The 15,879-nt window shown below is 41.2% G+C and overlaps 1 protein-coding gene across 1 annotated transcript in view; it reads right to left on the bottom strand.

Annotated features, from left to right (window-relative positions):
- The window catches only part of TMEM57 (transmembrane protein 57), a gene marked incomplete at its 3' end in the record, with an annotated part of 61,606 nt that extends 50,431 nt beyond the window's left edge, over positions 1-11,175 (bottom strand). The window contains 1 exon segment of the mRNA NM_001038646.1: positions 11,067-11,175. Coding sequence (NP_001033735.1) covers positions 11,067-11,146 — 80 coding nt within the window. The 5' untranslated portion in view covers positions 11,147-11,175.

Raw genomic sequence — 15,879 nt, 5'->3', positions numbered from 1 at the left:
TTATATACTCATATATTACCCTATACCATAAGAATATTTAATAATATTATAATTAACATTTTGTACAATTTACTGTTTAAACATAAAGTCCACAAGAACAAAGGAGATGCCCATTTAGTTCCCTGCTTTATTCGCAATGCAATGCACACCGGAAGAAATTAACAAATATTTATTGAATGACTGATCTGCAATGCACAAGAGTGTTTACGACAAACAGTAGAGCTTTTATCAAAGCACACACCTGCAATGAAGGGAGAGAAGATGCACAGGTGACTGGGAAGGGTATCTGAACAAAGCAACATCAACAAAGGTAACAAATACAGCTTCTGCCTGAACGATTACCATGCACCTGCCCCAATCTGTTCTCAATATTTTTCTGTTAGGAGGAAAAGAATTTAATCAGCCTTGCTCTGGATGCCAGACTACCACTCCATTTAGCCTACGTGCCACTAGCTCTGACTACCATGGGCGTCCTCAAAGTACTTCTATTAGTCTGACATTAAAGAAACCTGCAAAAATGTAAAAACACGTTATTCTCCTCATAGACTTATTAGTTATTTTTTATATGAAGGAGTAATTATTTAAATTTTTGTTTTAATTTCTAATCCAGTAAAGGTTTTAGATATAATTCATATAAAGCAAAGCTATTTGGGATTCTCCATCCTTTTTCAGAGTATAAAGAGGTCTTGAGACAAAAAAAGTTTGAGGACTAGTGGTCTACAGATAGCTGTGCTTGAGCCTCAAGACTGCAACCACTGCTGTACTCTGCAACCACATTCTGTGTAAAATCCAGAAAATGGGGCAGCTTGAGAAGACCTAAGCTGTTCTGTATTTTTCCTTTCTATTCTGGTCCTCCTGTGGACTGCAAAGAAAACCATTCTAGAGTCACTCTCTCTCTCATACACATACACAGCCACTGGAGTAACAAATATAAGTGTGAAATATGTCCAAATTAAAAAGAAAAAAAACTTAGAATGAAAATCACATTTAAAAACCTTTTAAGAATTGTGCTATTGGGAGTTCCTGCTGTGGCTCAGTGATAATGAAGCCAACCAGTGTCCATGAAGACGAAGGTTCGATCCCTGGCCTCACTCAGTCAGTTAAGGATCCGGTATTGCCAGTGAGCCTATGGTATAGGTCAGAGATGCAGCTTGGATCTGGTGTTGCTGTGGCTACAGTGTAGGCTGGCAGCTGCAGCTCCAATTTGACCCCTAGCCTGGGAACTTCCATATGCTGAGGGTGGACTCCACCCCCCCACAAAAAAGGCAACAAAAAAAGAAATGTGTTTTATAGTATTTTTATAAAGTACTATATGACTACTAAGATATTAAGGACAGGTACTATAACCTAATGCAACTGGAGAGTTTGAAGTTTTAGAATTTCTGCTTCAAAAACACTTCCAACAGTGTGGAAAATTTCTGGGGGTTTGAGATGAAGAGGGGTGAAGAAGACATAGGAGAAAGAAAACAGCCCATAGGCTTTAAAAAAAAAAAAACTGTTAACATTGTACAAACATTAGAAATTCATTTCATAGTCACTTATGATGGCGCATGATGTGAGAAAAAAAGAATGCATACATGTATGTGTAACTGGGTCGCCTTGCTGTATAGTAGAAAATTGACAGAACACTGTAAGCCAACTATAATGGAAAAAATAAAAACCATTGTAAAATTAAAAAATAATAAAAATTTAAAAATCAAAAATAAATAAATAAATAACTTTGGACTAAGAAAAAAAAGAAATTCATTTTATAAATGAATCAAGTACTTCGTATCTTCAACAGTAATAATCACCTACTAATCACACTTTACATTTATATCTAACTTGTAACTTTTCCAAATGCTTTCATATTAATTATCTCATTTTATCCTTCTAACTGTGTCATAGGTAGGGCAGTGATTACCCTTTTATAGGAAAGAAACCTGAGGAACTGGAAACTCAAAGACTGCAGAGCATTGTTGAAAGAGCACAAAAATGGGAGTTAAGAGACCTCAGAGAACAGAGTGAATTCTACATGGAATGCTGTGTTGCTAATTTAAAAAAATAATGTAAATATCTATGTAAAGAAATAGACATCAGATTAAGGAGAAAAACCAAGAAATTTCGTGTAAAACAGAATCCTATTTTTGTTAACAAATACATATGTTTGTACAGAGCAAAGAAGAAACCATATTTATAAATTATATAACAGTGCTCATTCCGGAGCAGGACTAAGGCTTTTACATTATACTTACTCACTGTCATACCGCTTTAATTTTTCATAACAAGTATGTGCTACTTTTATTTTCTTTACTCTTCATTTTAAAGTAATTTTAGACTTACAGAAAAGTTGCATAAATAATATTATTCTCTTGGAGTTCCTGTTGTGGTGCAGTGGAAACAAATCTGACTAGTATTCATGAGGATGCAGGTTTGATCCCTGGCCTTGCTCAGTGGGTGTGGGGATCCAGGGTTGCCATGAGCTGTGGTCATAGAGGCAGCTTGGATCCTGTGCTGCTGCGGCTGTGGTATAAGCCTGCAGCTGTAGCTCTGATTTTGACCCCTGGGAACTTTCACATGCCTCGGGTATAGCCCTACAAAGCAAAAAAAAATATATCTATATCTATACACACACACATATAATATATATATACACACACATATATATTATATATATACACACACATATATAATATTTATGTATGTATATAATATGTACATAATTCCCATGTGTTTTCCCACTTAGATTCCACAAACATTAAAACATTTATCAAGTTTCTGTTTTTTTCATGAACCATTTGAAAATAATTTGCAGAGATAATGCCCCTTTCCTAATTTCTTGGAAACAAGAATATTCTCTTATACAACAATAATCAAAAGCAGGAAATTAATACTGATTGTTATTACTATCTGATCTATAGGCCTTATTCAAATTTCAGTAATTTTCTCACTAATGTCCTTTATGGCAACAGACAGACTGACTGATCTATTGATCAACCCTTGTTCAGGATCACAATTTGCACTGTTGTCATATCTATACTGGATTATTTATTTAATAGAAAAGAGATTCTCATTTTGAGGAGGAAAAAAGATTAATGGCCTTGCACAAGACACTCCTGGTACCTGTTGCTTCACCTGAAAAATGAAGATAATGACACTTGTCCTACATGTAGTATAGAGTCTGAGAGGACCACAAGACTTATTACTCATAAACGCCATTCAGAAATGATGAAATAGGGGAGTTCCCGTTGTGCCTCATCGGTTAACAAACCCGACTAGGATCCATGAGGATGCGGGTTCGATCCCTGGCCTTGCTCAGTGGGTTAAGGACCTGGCATTGCCGCAAGCTGTGGTGTAGGCTACAGATGCAGCTCGGATCTGGTGTTGCTGTGGCTGTGATGTAAGCCTGTGGCTACGGCTCCAATTGGACCCATAGCCTGGGAATCTCCATATGCCACAGGTGCAGCCCTAAAAGACAAAAAGACCAAAAAAAAAAAAAAAGAAAGAAATAATGAAGTAGCACAAAAAGTAAAACAGAAAGAGGACTGACTTTGGGGTTAGACAGAAGTGTCTATCAAGTAGCAAAACCTCCTGTGATCTCAGTTTCTTCACTAGTGAAACAAGCTAGTATCTTTACTGGGACTAGATAACAGAATGAAGATAAATTATAACAATAGTGACAGCAAACAAATTTTTGAGCAATTAGTCTGTATCAGGCACTATGTTAAGTATTTACCTGACTTATCTCAATTATCCTTACAAAAATGCTATAAAGAAGAATATTATCTACTATTCTCACTTTATAGATGAGAAAATTGAAGGTTAAAGCAGGTAAATGACCTGTTTGAGATCACATAACTAGTATCAGGGACATTAACTGAACCTAAATCCAAAGTTTTAAAGGCTATATGCTTATCCATCACATTGAACTCACTCTCATTAGATGATGCTCAATAAGTATTATTTCCCTTCTTTATATCCTATTGTGTGAGTTTGTATATATATTCAAGTTATGTAATTCTTTAATTCTCCAAGAGAACCAAGTTTTTTAAAAAATGAGCCTATGTACTTAATGAAAGAATAAACAGTACCTTAATTCATAAATTATGAATCTGTAAACTTAATTTGTAAGCACACTATGAAGCTCTGTAGAAAAAGATGTTAAACATTCTTTACAGAAATAGCTATGGCACAAAAGATGGGACAATTCAAGGCGCTTGTCAACAGTATTCATACTCATAGAAGGTCACTGTAAAAGAGAAACATGTAATTTAAAAATAAAAGGACAACTCATTTTTTAAAAAGCCAGAAACACAATGAACCATGAGGTATAGTTTGTGAAGCCTAGGAAAGACAAGAAAATAATACTGATTACATCCTAAAAAGAAGATTCCAGCCTTAGCGTTTCTCGCATCTGAGACAGGAGTTTTTGTTTGACAATGAACATGGCACTCATTCTAGAGCTCAAAGGTCCTCACTACAAGATAGGCAAAGTACTGACTTTAATACTGAGCAGCTTATTTGGTTTTTGAAAGTGTTTTGAACATAAACAAAAGTAATACTATAATTTAGAAACAGAGCAAGATTATTTCTAGACACCTCCTCTGTGCTGGGTAGGAAACAGATCCCAAACAGCTTCAAGGAATCAGTGATCCCAGTGGATATGCCTAAAGTGGACTAAGGGCACCATTTCAATCCACTAAATGCAAAACTTCTACAACAGAAACAGAGGAGATGGGGTGAGAGAAAAATTACTTCTGATGTCACAACCCCATGAATCAATGTGAGGACATCATCTTAAGGGCAGCAGAGGGAAAAATACAAAGGAATGAAGGCCAGTGCCATGAAGGGGCTTCAAAGTCTAGGGCTGATAGGCACCTCAGAAGGTTAATGAGCTGGGGTCAATTTGATGTCAGTTAAATTAAATGTTAAAGATATAAAGCCTCAAAGAATATACTCTAACAGCTGATTATAATTTTTAAAGTTTCCATTCCTAGGACACATATGCCTAAAGGTGAGAGACCCTGAGAAAATAGTCATTTCTCAAGTATTTGAAGAAACCCATGATGGGGGGGGGGGAGGTCCAGCAAAGAATATGTTTCTTCTGTTGCTATGTACCATTCTACCTACGCAGCTTGTTGAGCAGACAACTTATTTTTCTTCTGGACCTATTTCTTGAAAATGATTCTGTAAAATAATTACATTCAAATCTGGGAAGCCTAAAGAATAAAGTAATCAGTATATTTGAAAAGCACACTAAATTTCAACAAGAAAAGTAACCCAATTATAGTATTTAACTTTAAGGTCTAAACTAAGTTTATAAAATTTCTATCTGATCCTCCAGACTCCACAAGATATATGTTATATCTTGTTATAGCCCCTTAAGCATCACCTGGATGGTAGCCCAGAAAATGACAAAACAAAACACACATAACACACACATAAAACTCCAAAGGGTTAATATTGGAGTGATCTGGGAGAAATGGCCGAAGAAAAGACTGGAAAGAAAAGTGCTTATAGAACATAAGTTGGGTCCACAATATATAGGTATATAACTAACACAAAAATGAAAACAAGTTATTAGGTATACCTTTAAAATCAATTTCCAAATCTACTGAGGTTCAAGAAAAGCCATGAGGAATCAATGTGAAGAAAAAGGAGAGTATCACTGAATAAATAGGAGGCTTTTATGAAAATAATCTGAAATAGATCACATTCCCTCCTTTCCCTGCCTCAATCTGCAGTAGAAATTTAAAGAGATTTGGGGTCATTTTGTTGTACAACTTGACAAAACACTGTAAGTCAACTATACTTTAATAATAATAAAAATAAAAAATAAATTTTAAAAAGGGATTTTCCAAACATCTAAGAAAGTAAACTGCCAACAATGCTCAGATGAAAAGAATCATAAATGAAAGTTGAAGGAAAGTAGTTTTAAAGGTAGTATACTACCAGCAGAATTCCAGTATGGAGGATTTATTTAAATGTATTTCGTGGAAACTACAAATATGATGGTTTAGCTAAACATCTCATTAGAAAGGTAAGTGAAAACATTCCAACTTCTAATTCCTCCACTGTGCTTACCTCCTAACCAATACCCCTACAAAACAATACTGAATGTTATCACTTTTATGCCAGGTCCAGCTGTTGCTGAAGTTACGGCCTGCCAAGATTACCAAAATGCTTTTAGGCTGTGAGGTTGCAACACTGGTATCTGGGGTTTCAGTTGCAGAACACACGTAAAATCAAGGCAGCCAAGGGTCATGCCATCCTCCAGTGGCTTTAATAAGCACAGCCCAAGGAAGTCTAAAATGAGGCTTAGGAAATATCATTAAAGCGGCAGGCAAAACAGTGAAGTGAAATCTCTGGAGACCAGATTATTTAGACAAGAATCTGAAAAAGGAAATTAGGAAGCTGAGAAGTACGCAAACTTTGACCATTTAAAAAGTTAAAAGCCAGAAAACTCTTCTCGGAAATAAAGATGGGGAAAGGTATCATACATACCAGGGAAGTCCTGAGTCCTTGGTCCTGGCTTTGAGCTAAAAATGTTAAGAGCCAGGTACAGTATTACACTGCACAAGCTTCAGGCAGAACCCAGCATACCATGACAGAAAGTATTCATAAATCCACAGGTGGAGGGGTGCTTCCTCAACCACCAACAAAGATATAAAATAATTTCCTAAAGCTTAAAACACATGCCTCACTTAAAATTCTTACTATACTTACTTGGGAAAGCAACAATTTTAACTGCAGAAACATTAAATATAAATGTTTATGACTCTGTTCTTCTACTCACCACAGCTTATCTCCTTAAAGTCAGTAGTTGTCAGAGGGGAGCGGAGAGCATGGCAAGATGAACGGTGGGTGAACCACATGGAATCTCCTTAAGACTTTTAAAAACTACATAGCACTCCAACCCTACCTAACCTGGAGAGTCACTGCAAGCAGTAACTAGACATTACTGTTAGGAGTGTCTGATGTGTGTATGAAGGCAGACACAGGGAAAGAATCATTGCCCTAAAACCTGAAGGCATCTGAAATGTCATAGTTAAGTAGAGGTGTTTTTTTTTGTTTGTTTGTTTGTTATTCATTTTCCTTTCTCTTATTAATAAGTTTTTTCATAACTTCCAAAGGACTTGTACACCTATTTCATCTGAATTAGAAAATACATATTCCCGGGAGTTCCCTGGTGGCCTAGTGGTTATATAACCCACGTTCAATCCCTGGTCTGGGAACTGAGATCCCACATCAAGCCACTGCATAGGTCAGACAAAAATAAATAAATAAAAATTTTAAAAATACATATTCCCTTGGACTTCCCTTCGTGGGGCAGCAGAAACGAATCTGACTGGGAACCATGAGGTTGCAGGTTCGATCGCTGGCCTTGCTCAGTGGGTCAAGGATCCTCCGTTGCTGTTGCCGTGGCTGTGGTGTAGGCTGGCAGCTACAGCTCCGATTAGAGCCTCAGCCTGGGAACCTCCATATGCCACAGGTGTGGCCCTAAAAAGACAAAAAATATATATATATGTATATATGTGTGTGTGTGTGTATATGTATATATATGTGTGTGTGTATATATGTATATATGTGTGTGTGTGTATATATATATGTTCCCTCACCTAGTGGTGACTACCTACTTTATCATAAAATAGCACAGGGCAAAATTAAGCTGTTAATGCATCAGGTGAACCACTAAAACAGCACGCTAAAATTTAACTCAACTATTTTTACCTGAACAGAACAAAGTTCTTTGGAACCTCAAAATCACCATACACATTTAAGAGGGAATTATTACGGCCTCCTCGACTGTAAATTCCTTGAAGAGAAGGAAAGAGGATATCTTGTATCCTCCATGAGTAGCAGAACAATGTACGTTCTTAAATGAATAAAATGGATTAGCTGATATTTATTTACTAATTCACTCACTCAACATTTATTGAGCAGTGAATTCCTATTCTGTGTCAGGCTCTACGCTGGCTCTGATACTTTGAAAATGACACTGAATTCTAGCTCATAATAATATTAAAGAAAATGATCACCACTCCTGTTTCATTTCTCTTACGTTTGATTAACTTGACTGGAATAACATATTTCTATACATTTCAGTTTTCAAATGATGGGCATATATATAAATGCAGATAACATTAATATAATGTTAACATCTATTTTCCATCTACCTTGCCCCGAAACAGAATTCTATCACAGCCATTATTTTGACAATCACCTCGGTCACAGCTGCTGGATTAGAGCCCATGATTAAAAACGTCTCAGCAATAGGTTTGGTTCCCCCCCACCGCAGCAAGACCAAACAGCAACTGACACTTGTTTTGACTAACCAACTTTTGTTTATTGTTGAACCAAATCTTATGGCCTTTTCTGAGTCCCTAAAGAATAAACCAAACATGGTACACTGTGAACAACATGGTAAATAATATTTGTATCAAGCATGCTAGAATTTACAGACTTTCACAAACTGTACATTATCTCCTTTTAGTCCTCGAAACTCATTTGACAGATGAGAGAACTGGAGCTCAAAGCTGTGGATGCCCTTGCCTGTTCCATATGGCAGAGCGGGGATTTTGAGTCTAGACCTAGGTCCCCTGACACTCACAGTCCAGGGCTGTCTTCAACACAGCTACCTTCTTGCTATGCCCAAGCTCAGAAAGTTGTACGGACTGAGAACATGAAAATAATAAGTCCATGACAGGTTACGCTATGAAACAGTAGATAGTGGTTATCAAAATTGTCAACAAAGCCTCTGAAAAAAAACAAAGCTCTTTATTTAATGAGACAAAAATTGGCCAGATGTTGAAAAACAAAATGGGCAATAGATGGTGTGAAAAATAGTTTAGTGTAGACTTAAATTTGATGATCAACAGAAATATCATATTCACAAATTCTCAAATTTGATACTCACAAATCCTTAATTCATAACCAACCCACTCATTCTATCTGCTTTAAAAATAACTGGAAATTTTCTAAATCTCTTTTTAAAAACAAAATTGCAAAAAAACACAAAACTATCATCTGTTCTTCAGACCAGCATTCCATAATAAAAACTACAAAACATAAGTGAACTGAAACACCCATTTGATATATGATGCTACAAGAGGAAAGACAGGTAGAAATATATGTAGATCTTTTATTAACATTTAACTTAGAGCCAAATAGAGGAGAGTGAACAGATTTGAGAGCTGAAGTATGTCTGGTTTCTTAAAATTTTACAGATGAAACTGTGAAACTGTGAATAGTTTGCATAAGGTATTTACTATTAATCTTCAGCATAAGAAAATCAAATTTCAAAAGTTCATCAGTAAAATAATAGATCTTCAGTAGACAATAATTTACTTCTTCCTACATTCACACTGATTGGTTACTATGAGGCAGGTACTAAACTGGGCATATTTGTTCAAATACAAGAGAAGCTGAAATACAACAGAAAACATGTAAACAACATGAGATTCCCAATCTTCTCAGTATAAACAGATATATATCACATAAGTTACTGTAAACAGTAGCCATTCAAATGCTGGAGTTGTCCTTGGTTTATTAACTCTGTTTAATATGCTTTTTCTATTCTTGTGTCACTATTTATATTAAAGTCTTCCAATCCTTTTCAATAGCCGGGGAAAACCCCTTCCTTTATTCAGGAATTACAGTAGGTGTAACTTGAAGAGACCTTTTCCTCCATTAAATCTGTAGAAAAAGTGGCTTTTACTTTTATTACAGTTTTGGTTTAAATGATCAGGTTTGACTGATTCAGCATGGATTTTGGCCTGTTTTACTCACTTCTGTACCCTTACTAGCCAGAACAGAGCCTGACACATAGTCTATGTATTTGTTGAATGAATGAACTACTCCTATGATCTATCACTCATCATGCAAGGATATATCCAAGAACTTTTCACTTTAGCTGACTTCTTGACGCTTTTAAACTTGAAATAAATGTTTACATCAGTCAGCTGCTTGCAAAAAGCAATCATTCTATATGTGTAAACAGTAGCCTGTGCAAGGTGTACAGTTATGCTAAGGCAACTTGGGTGTCATCAGCTAACTACTCACATATTTCTCTAAGTCCCAGAGCTAGAAGAGCTAAATTGTAAACCACCACCAGGACTCAATTAAGCCTATATCCACATCCTGAGAGCTCTCCTTTGTAAACTAATTACTTCTCTACTGAAATCATTTCTTTATCAAGGCAAGTATCATTTAGAATCACCATTGTGAGAACCAGCAAATAAGAGTCAAACACAAACGCTGCTTAGGGAAGCTGGGATTGTCATTAAGTTGCTCCATGAACCTGTTGTCCTTCTACCCCTCGGAGTACTGAATTCAATTTCTACTCCAAAAGATAGACACTGCTTTGTTTTAGGAGGATTAAAACAAACAAATCAAAACATGCGAGTTTGGAGAAAATTCCTTTAGAAGGTTCGACGAAAACTACCTGCTTGGGATTGTCAAAATAATGTTGCTGAGAAAATGATCATCACTCCTAAATCTGGAGCGGGGCCACAAGGCATGATTTGGGGTTATCGGCTTCGGCCCTCGGGGCCAAGTTTGAGATCCCAGAAGAGGAATAAAAGGCGAAAGAGGGGCAATGAGGCCACCTGCCCAGGCTGCCCCAGGACCGCGGGGCCGCTGTCTGCTCCCAACTTTGTCAGCCTTCCCCCCACCAGTGTATATGGTCCACGCGCTTCCCAGCTCAGGCTCCTGGGCCAGAGCCGGGCTGGGAGACCAGCGGAGGCCCGTCGGCTCAGGCAGCGGCCCTCGGGGCCCCGCGCGCGGGCGGTGAGGGGGTCGCCGCCCCTCCCCCTCGGTGGAGCCTGGGCGCTCCCAACGGCGGCGAGGCGGCTCCCTCAGCGCGCGCCCGCCGCGCCCTCCCGCCCGGCCGGCGACCCTCGCCACGCCCCGCGCCCCGGGGGTCGACCCCTGCGGGCCCGCCGCGGCCCCCTGGGCAGCGCTCCTCGGGGGAGCCCCAGGCGCGGGCTTGCGGCCTAGTCCGGGTTACATAACGGGGCCCGGCCCCTCCGGAGCCGGCCGGGGGCCGCGGGGCCCGCGCCGGAGGAGGCGGGGGCGCCGCCGCTCACCTGCCGTAGATGCCCTCGGTGATCCGGTTCCGCTTTAGGGGGCGGCGGAGCTTACTGCAGTCGGCGTTCCGCCGCTTCATCCTCCCGCTGGGGGGCCGGGTGCCCGCGCTGCTGCTGCTGCTGCCGCCGCCGCCGTCTCTCACCTCAGCCGCCGCCGCCGCCGCCTCCGCCTGCCCGCCCGCGTCGGGCCTGGACTCTACCCCTGGGCCCGGTCACACAGACATGGAGCCAGCACCCGGGGGGGAGGGGGTGGGACGGGGAGGGGGGGTTTCTGAGCTTCCTCCGCCTTCGGAAACAAAGAAATGACAATTCCGGGGCCCGCCCGCCCCAGCACCAGCCAGCCGCCTGCCCCGCCTCCTCAGCCCTGACGGACGGGCTTCCGGACCAATCGAAGGCGACTCTACACCGCTGTCGCCCAGGGCCCGCTGAGGCAAAACGGACTCTAGAACCCGCCTCTTCGAAGGACAGAAGAATGCGCCAATCATTACGGCGTCTGGGCCCGAGTCTGGGCCTATCAGAAAAGATTTAAATAGAGGCTTATAAATAGGCCCTATAAATATAACATCCTATATTATGCTTTGTTGCGAAGGTACATTTTATTATCGGATTGTGTTTCATTGTATAATAATCCACATTAGAGCATACCGTGCTATTTTCACTGTAGGCTATCACTAGCACTCTGAAATCCAGAGGCCTGGGTTTGCGGCATGTGCTGTTTCTGTGCTGACCTGCGCTCCAGTCAGTCGCATCATTATGTAAGGGGTTCTCAACATCCTCCCCAAGCGGGAGGCGCCGGGGACATCACCGGGAGCATTTTCTGAGGATCCTGGAGCACTCAACCAAGCCGGCCGTGTCTGCGAGCGACCAGGGTACGAATGACAAAGCAAACCGCGCACACACACGGACGCGCGCGCGCACACACACACACACACATACACACACACAGCCTGCCAGCTTCCCGCGACGTGGTGACAGCGCGGCGGCCAATCGAAGGAGGCGCGGGGCGGGGTCGCGGCGGTCCCGCCTCCTGGACCTCGCGTCACAGCGGGCGGGGCCGTGGGTGCGCGCGACGTCCCGCGAGGCTGCTGGGGGTGTGTAGGGCGGTTCGGCTGGAGTTCCACGTCCGCAGGAATGGCTGGGCGGCAGGCTCAGCGGGCACCGCGCCTGCTGGAGCAGGCGAGCGTCCGTGTCGGGAGCATGTTGGTCCCCAGACAGGGGTATGGGGCCGCCGGGATGCCCGACCAGCGACCTTTCTCACCTAAAATTCCTAGAGCTTCGATTTGGTCATGCACTGTGCTGGGTGCTCTACATCTATTTGTTCATTTACTCATTACTCCCCTGCAGCATAGATATAGCAAAATAACAATTAGAAATGGCAGCAAAGATTTTTTTATTGAGAAAGAAAAAGATGAATATATTTCAAAAAGGAATGCATGTCATTAAAGAAAACTGGGGAAATGTAGAAAGTAGATGAAGGGGAAAAAAAACACCCATGAATCTCATCACCTTAACACAAGTACTGTTAGAATTCTGTATTTTTTCCTTTCTCTCCAGTTTTCCCCCGTGGATGATATATTATTAGTTACTGTTGTTATTATTATGAAGCAGAATAGTAATCACATTATTTGATTTTGAATCCTGTTCTTTAGCTAACAAGAGCACTTTCCCGTTTTATGATGCACCCTTCCTAAATATTTCTGATGGTTGCAAAATATCCTATCAAGGGGCTGTACCAGCTTAAACACTCACCAACAGTGGGAACTTTGGAAGGTCTTACAGCACATTTAAGAAACTTGCAGGAAGCAGATGTCATCTTGTTTTGTCCTGGGATGTGTGAACCTCTCCCTGTCCTATGATCATCCCCTAAATAAAAACCCACCCTAAGAAGGAACTTGTAATTTATACCAAACGCATCATCCACAGATCTTTGAAGATCCCCCAATGCCTGAAAAAGAAAAGCCATTCTCTTTATTATGGCATCCAAAGCTGGTCACATGGGGACTCACCCCTCATTTCTGGGCCTCCTCAGGCAAACAAGTCTTATCTACTCACTGTCCTCAAACCCTTTAGTACAACCTTATCTTCCCCCCTTCCTGCCTTCACTCCCACATGGAGCATCTCCACCAGTACTGTTCCCAATTTGTGGTTTCTTGGGTGAAGCTTGTCCATCCACCTAGATGAAAAGCTTCTTGGAGATTGGATCCACACCCTGTAGAGATGCAGTTTAGAAAAATGGCCAGAGAACCTGCTTTTTCAGACCAGTATTGAAATTCCAGCTTGGCCACTTAATAGCTTGGGCAAGTTACCGAATGTCTCAGAGCCTCTTTTTCCATTAACGTTTGTTTGAAGGCTTACCAGACAATGAACTCTCAGGGCTAGCCGGGCAGTAGGTAAAAGCAAGTCATTCCTGTTAACATCCTTCACCTCTACTCCAACACGTTGATTAAGTGTCACTGGACAGCCAAGGATAACAAACTCTGTGAGCTCAAAGTTTCACCAAGCCTGCCCATCATTGTGAAAGCATCTGAACGGAATGCTCTGCTTGGAGCAACAGAAAAAGACTTCAGCTGCAAAGCCAGGTTGGTTCATGGAAGAAGATACAGGCGGGACCTAAATCAGTATGCCTGGAGGCTTGAAGGCAAAGGTACATGGTGAGGTCACGACTCCAGACTCTGTGAGGGTTCAGACCTAAACGACCCTCCTCTCCATGACTGCAGGCTTCCAAATTACCTGGGCCAGAGACTAAGACAGGCAGCTCCGTGATGTTAGAGGCTATATGGGTGATCTTTTCCACTCCCCACTGTGTCCCTGTTGCCTAGGACAATGCGATGGCACACGGTGGAATGTATAAATGAATAATCCACGGAAAAGATGAGAGAGGCACTGAGGACACGTGCCAGCTTCCTGAAGATCACTATCTAGCCTGCCCTCAAATAGCTTCAATCCCCTCAAGCTCACTAGGCATGCATGGCTGGCGCAGCTATCTTGTGTTTTGTTCTTGTCCCACGGGAGTCATAGAAAAATCCAGACATATCTGTACCCCCTAGAGAACCCTGTTAACGAAGGATGTTCATAGTAGTGTTTAGAACAGAAATAGTTTAGAAATAACCAAGATATCCTGCAAAGGGGATGTGATCACACATCCTTACTGTGGAAGTCAGTATGGCGTGGAGAATAATTACCCAAAGCACTTACTATGTGCAGGCACACCTCTCAGCACCATAGGCATTTTGATCTAATCCTCACAATAACCCTATGGGGAAGAAATTACTACTGAGGCCATATGACAGATGAGAAAACTGGCTCAGAGAAGTTAAGTCATGTGCCTAAGGTCACACAGTAAGTGACAGAGCCAGGATTCAAACCCAGGCAGTCTGGTGTCAGAGGCTGGGCTCTTGGCCACCATGAAATAGTGTTGTAGAAGGATTTTTCCTGGTTTGGAAACTGCTTATGATACACTGTTCTTGAAAAAATCAAGTTACCAAACATGTGCTATACAATCCCCATTTTGTAGGGGAAAAATCAAGACATAAATTCACATGGATAGAAAAAAATGAGAAAGGATATATACACAAAGAAGTAGAGCTGATTTTTGGAGATGTTGAAATAAATCATAAGTGTTTTTGCAAGCTTTACGCATCTCTGCATTTTTGACGTTTTCTATGCTAAACATGCCAAGCTTGTACAATAATAATAATTGCTAACCATTACAGAGTATTTTCTACATACCTGACACTTTGTGTGAACTACTATGAAATTGGCACTGATTTTCTCCACTTGAAGATAAGGAAACAGACTCAGAGATATTGATCATCTTACCCAAGGTCACACAGCTAATAGTTTGCAGTGCTAGCATTTGAATCCAGGTTGCCTGACTCCAAAGCTCATGTGTGTTAAATGAATAAATGATTGACTTAGCCACACTTTAACCAGGCCTACCCAGAACAAGATCACACCCTTGGTGTGGACAAGCTTCCAGAGAGGCGATAGAGTCCTACCCATGACTGAGTTTTACAATACTTGACTCAGGTGAGGAGGGTGTGGTGAGTGTTTTCGTAGAGTCCTGTTTTTACAGAAAATGCATGATTACGCATGAAAGCTGCAATCTCTCTGACTTGATTCATCATACCTAGAGGAAGTCTGGCCGCCCAGACCAGGATGTCACAATCATGGCACCACTTGCCCACCTTAATTTCCAACACGCAGGTTGCCAAGCATGCTTATATAGTCTCATATTCATAATAACTCTGGGAGGAAAGCAGAGCAGCTCATCTTATTTGACACATAAGAAAATTGAAACAGTGAGTCGTTTAGTTAATGGAAGGCAGAATTGCAAAGCAGTTAACAGCACAAGCTGTGGCATCAGATGAATGCGGGTTGGGTTCCAACTTAGCTGCTTATTAGCTGTGTGACTTTGGGCACTCACACCACCTCTCTGAACAGCAGTTTTCTCACCCGTGAAATGGGAGCGGTGATGCCCATATTCACAGGCTTGAGGGGAAGAGTAAGTAAAATAATGTATGCAAAATGCTTGTTCCAGTGTATGGAATTCCAGAAATGGCAGCTGTTATTCAGTCAGTAGATATTTACTGAGCACCTGCTACAGACCAAGCACCAGATGCTGAGGATACAACAGTCAAAAGTCCTGGTCAGAACGGCCATCATCAGAAAGTCTACAAATAGTAAATGCTGGAGAGGGTGTGGAGAAAAGGGAACCCTCCTACACTGTTGATGAGAGTGTAAATTGATGAAACCACTATGGAAAACAGTATGGAATTTCCTTTAAAAACTAAAAATAGGAGTTCCCACTATG

The sequence above is a fragment of the Sus scrofa genome, chromosome 6 (assembly GCF_000003025.6).
Source record: "Sus scrofa isolate TJ Tabasco breed Duroc chromosome 6, Sscrofa11.1, whole genome shotgun sequence".
Lineage (NCBI taxonomy): Eukaryota > Metazoa > Chordata > Mammalia > Artiodactyla > Suidae > Sus > Sus scrofa.
Note: the sequence above shows the minus strand (reverse complement) of the source record. Positions and strands in the feature narration are given on the sequence as shown.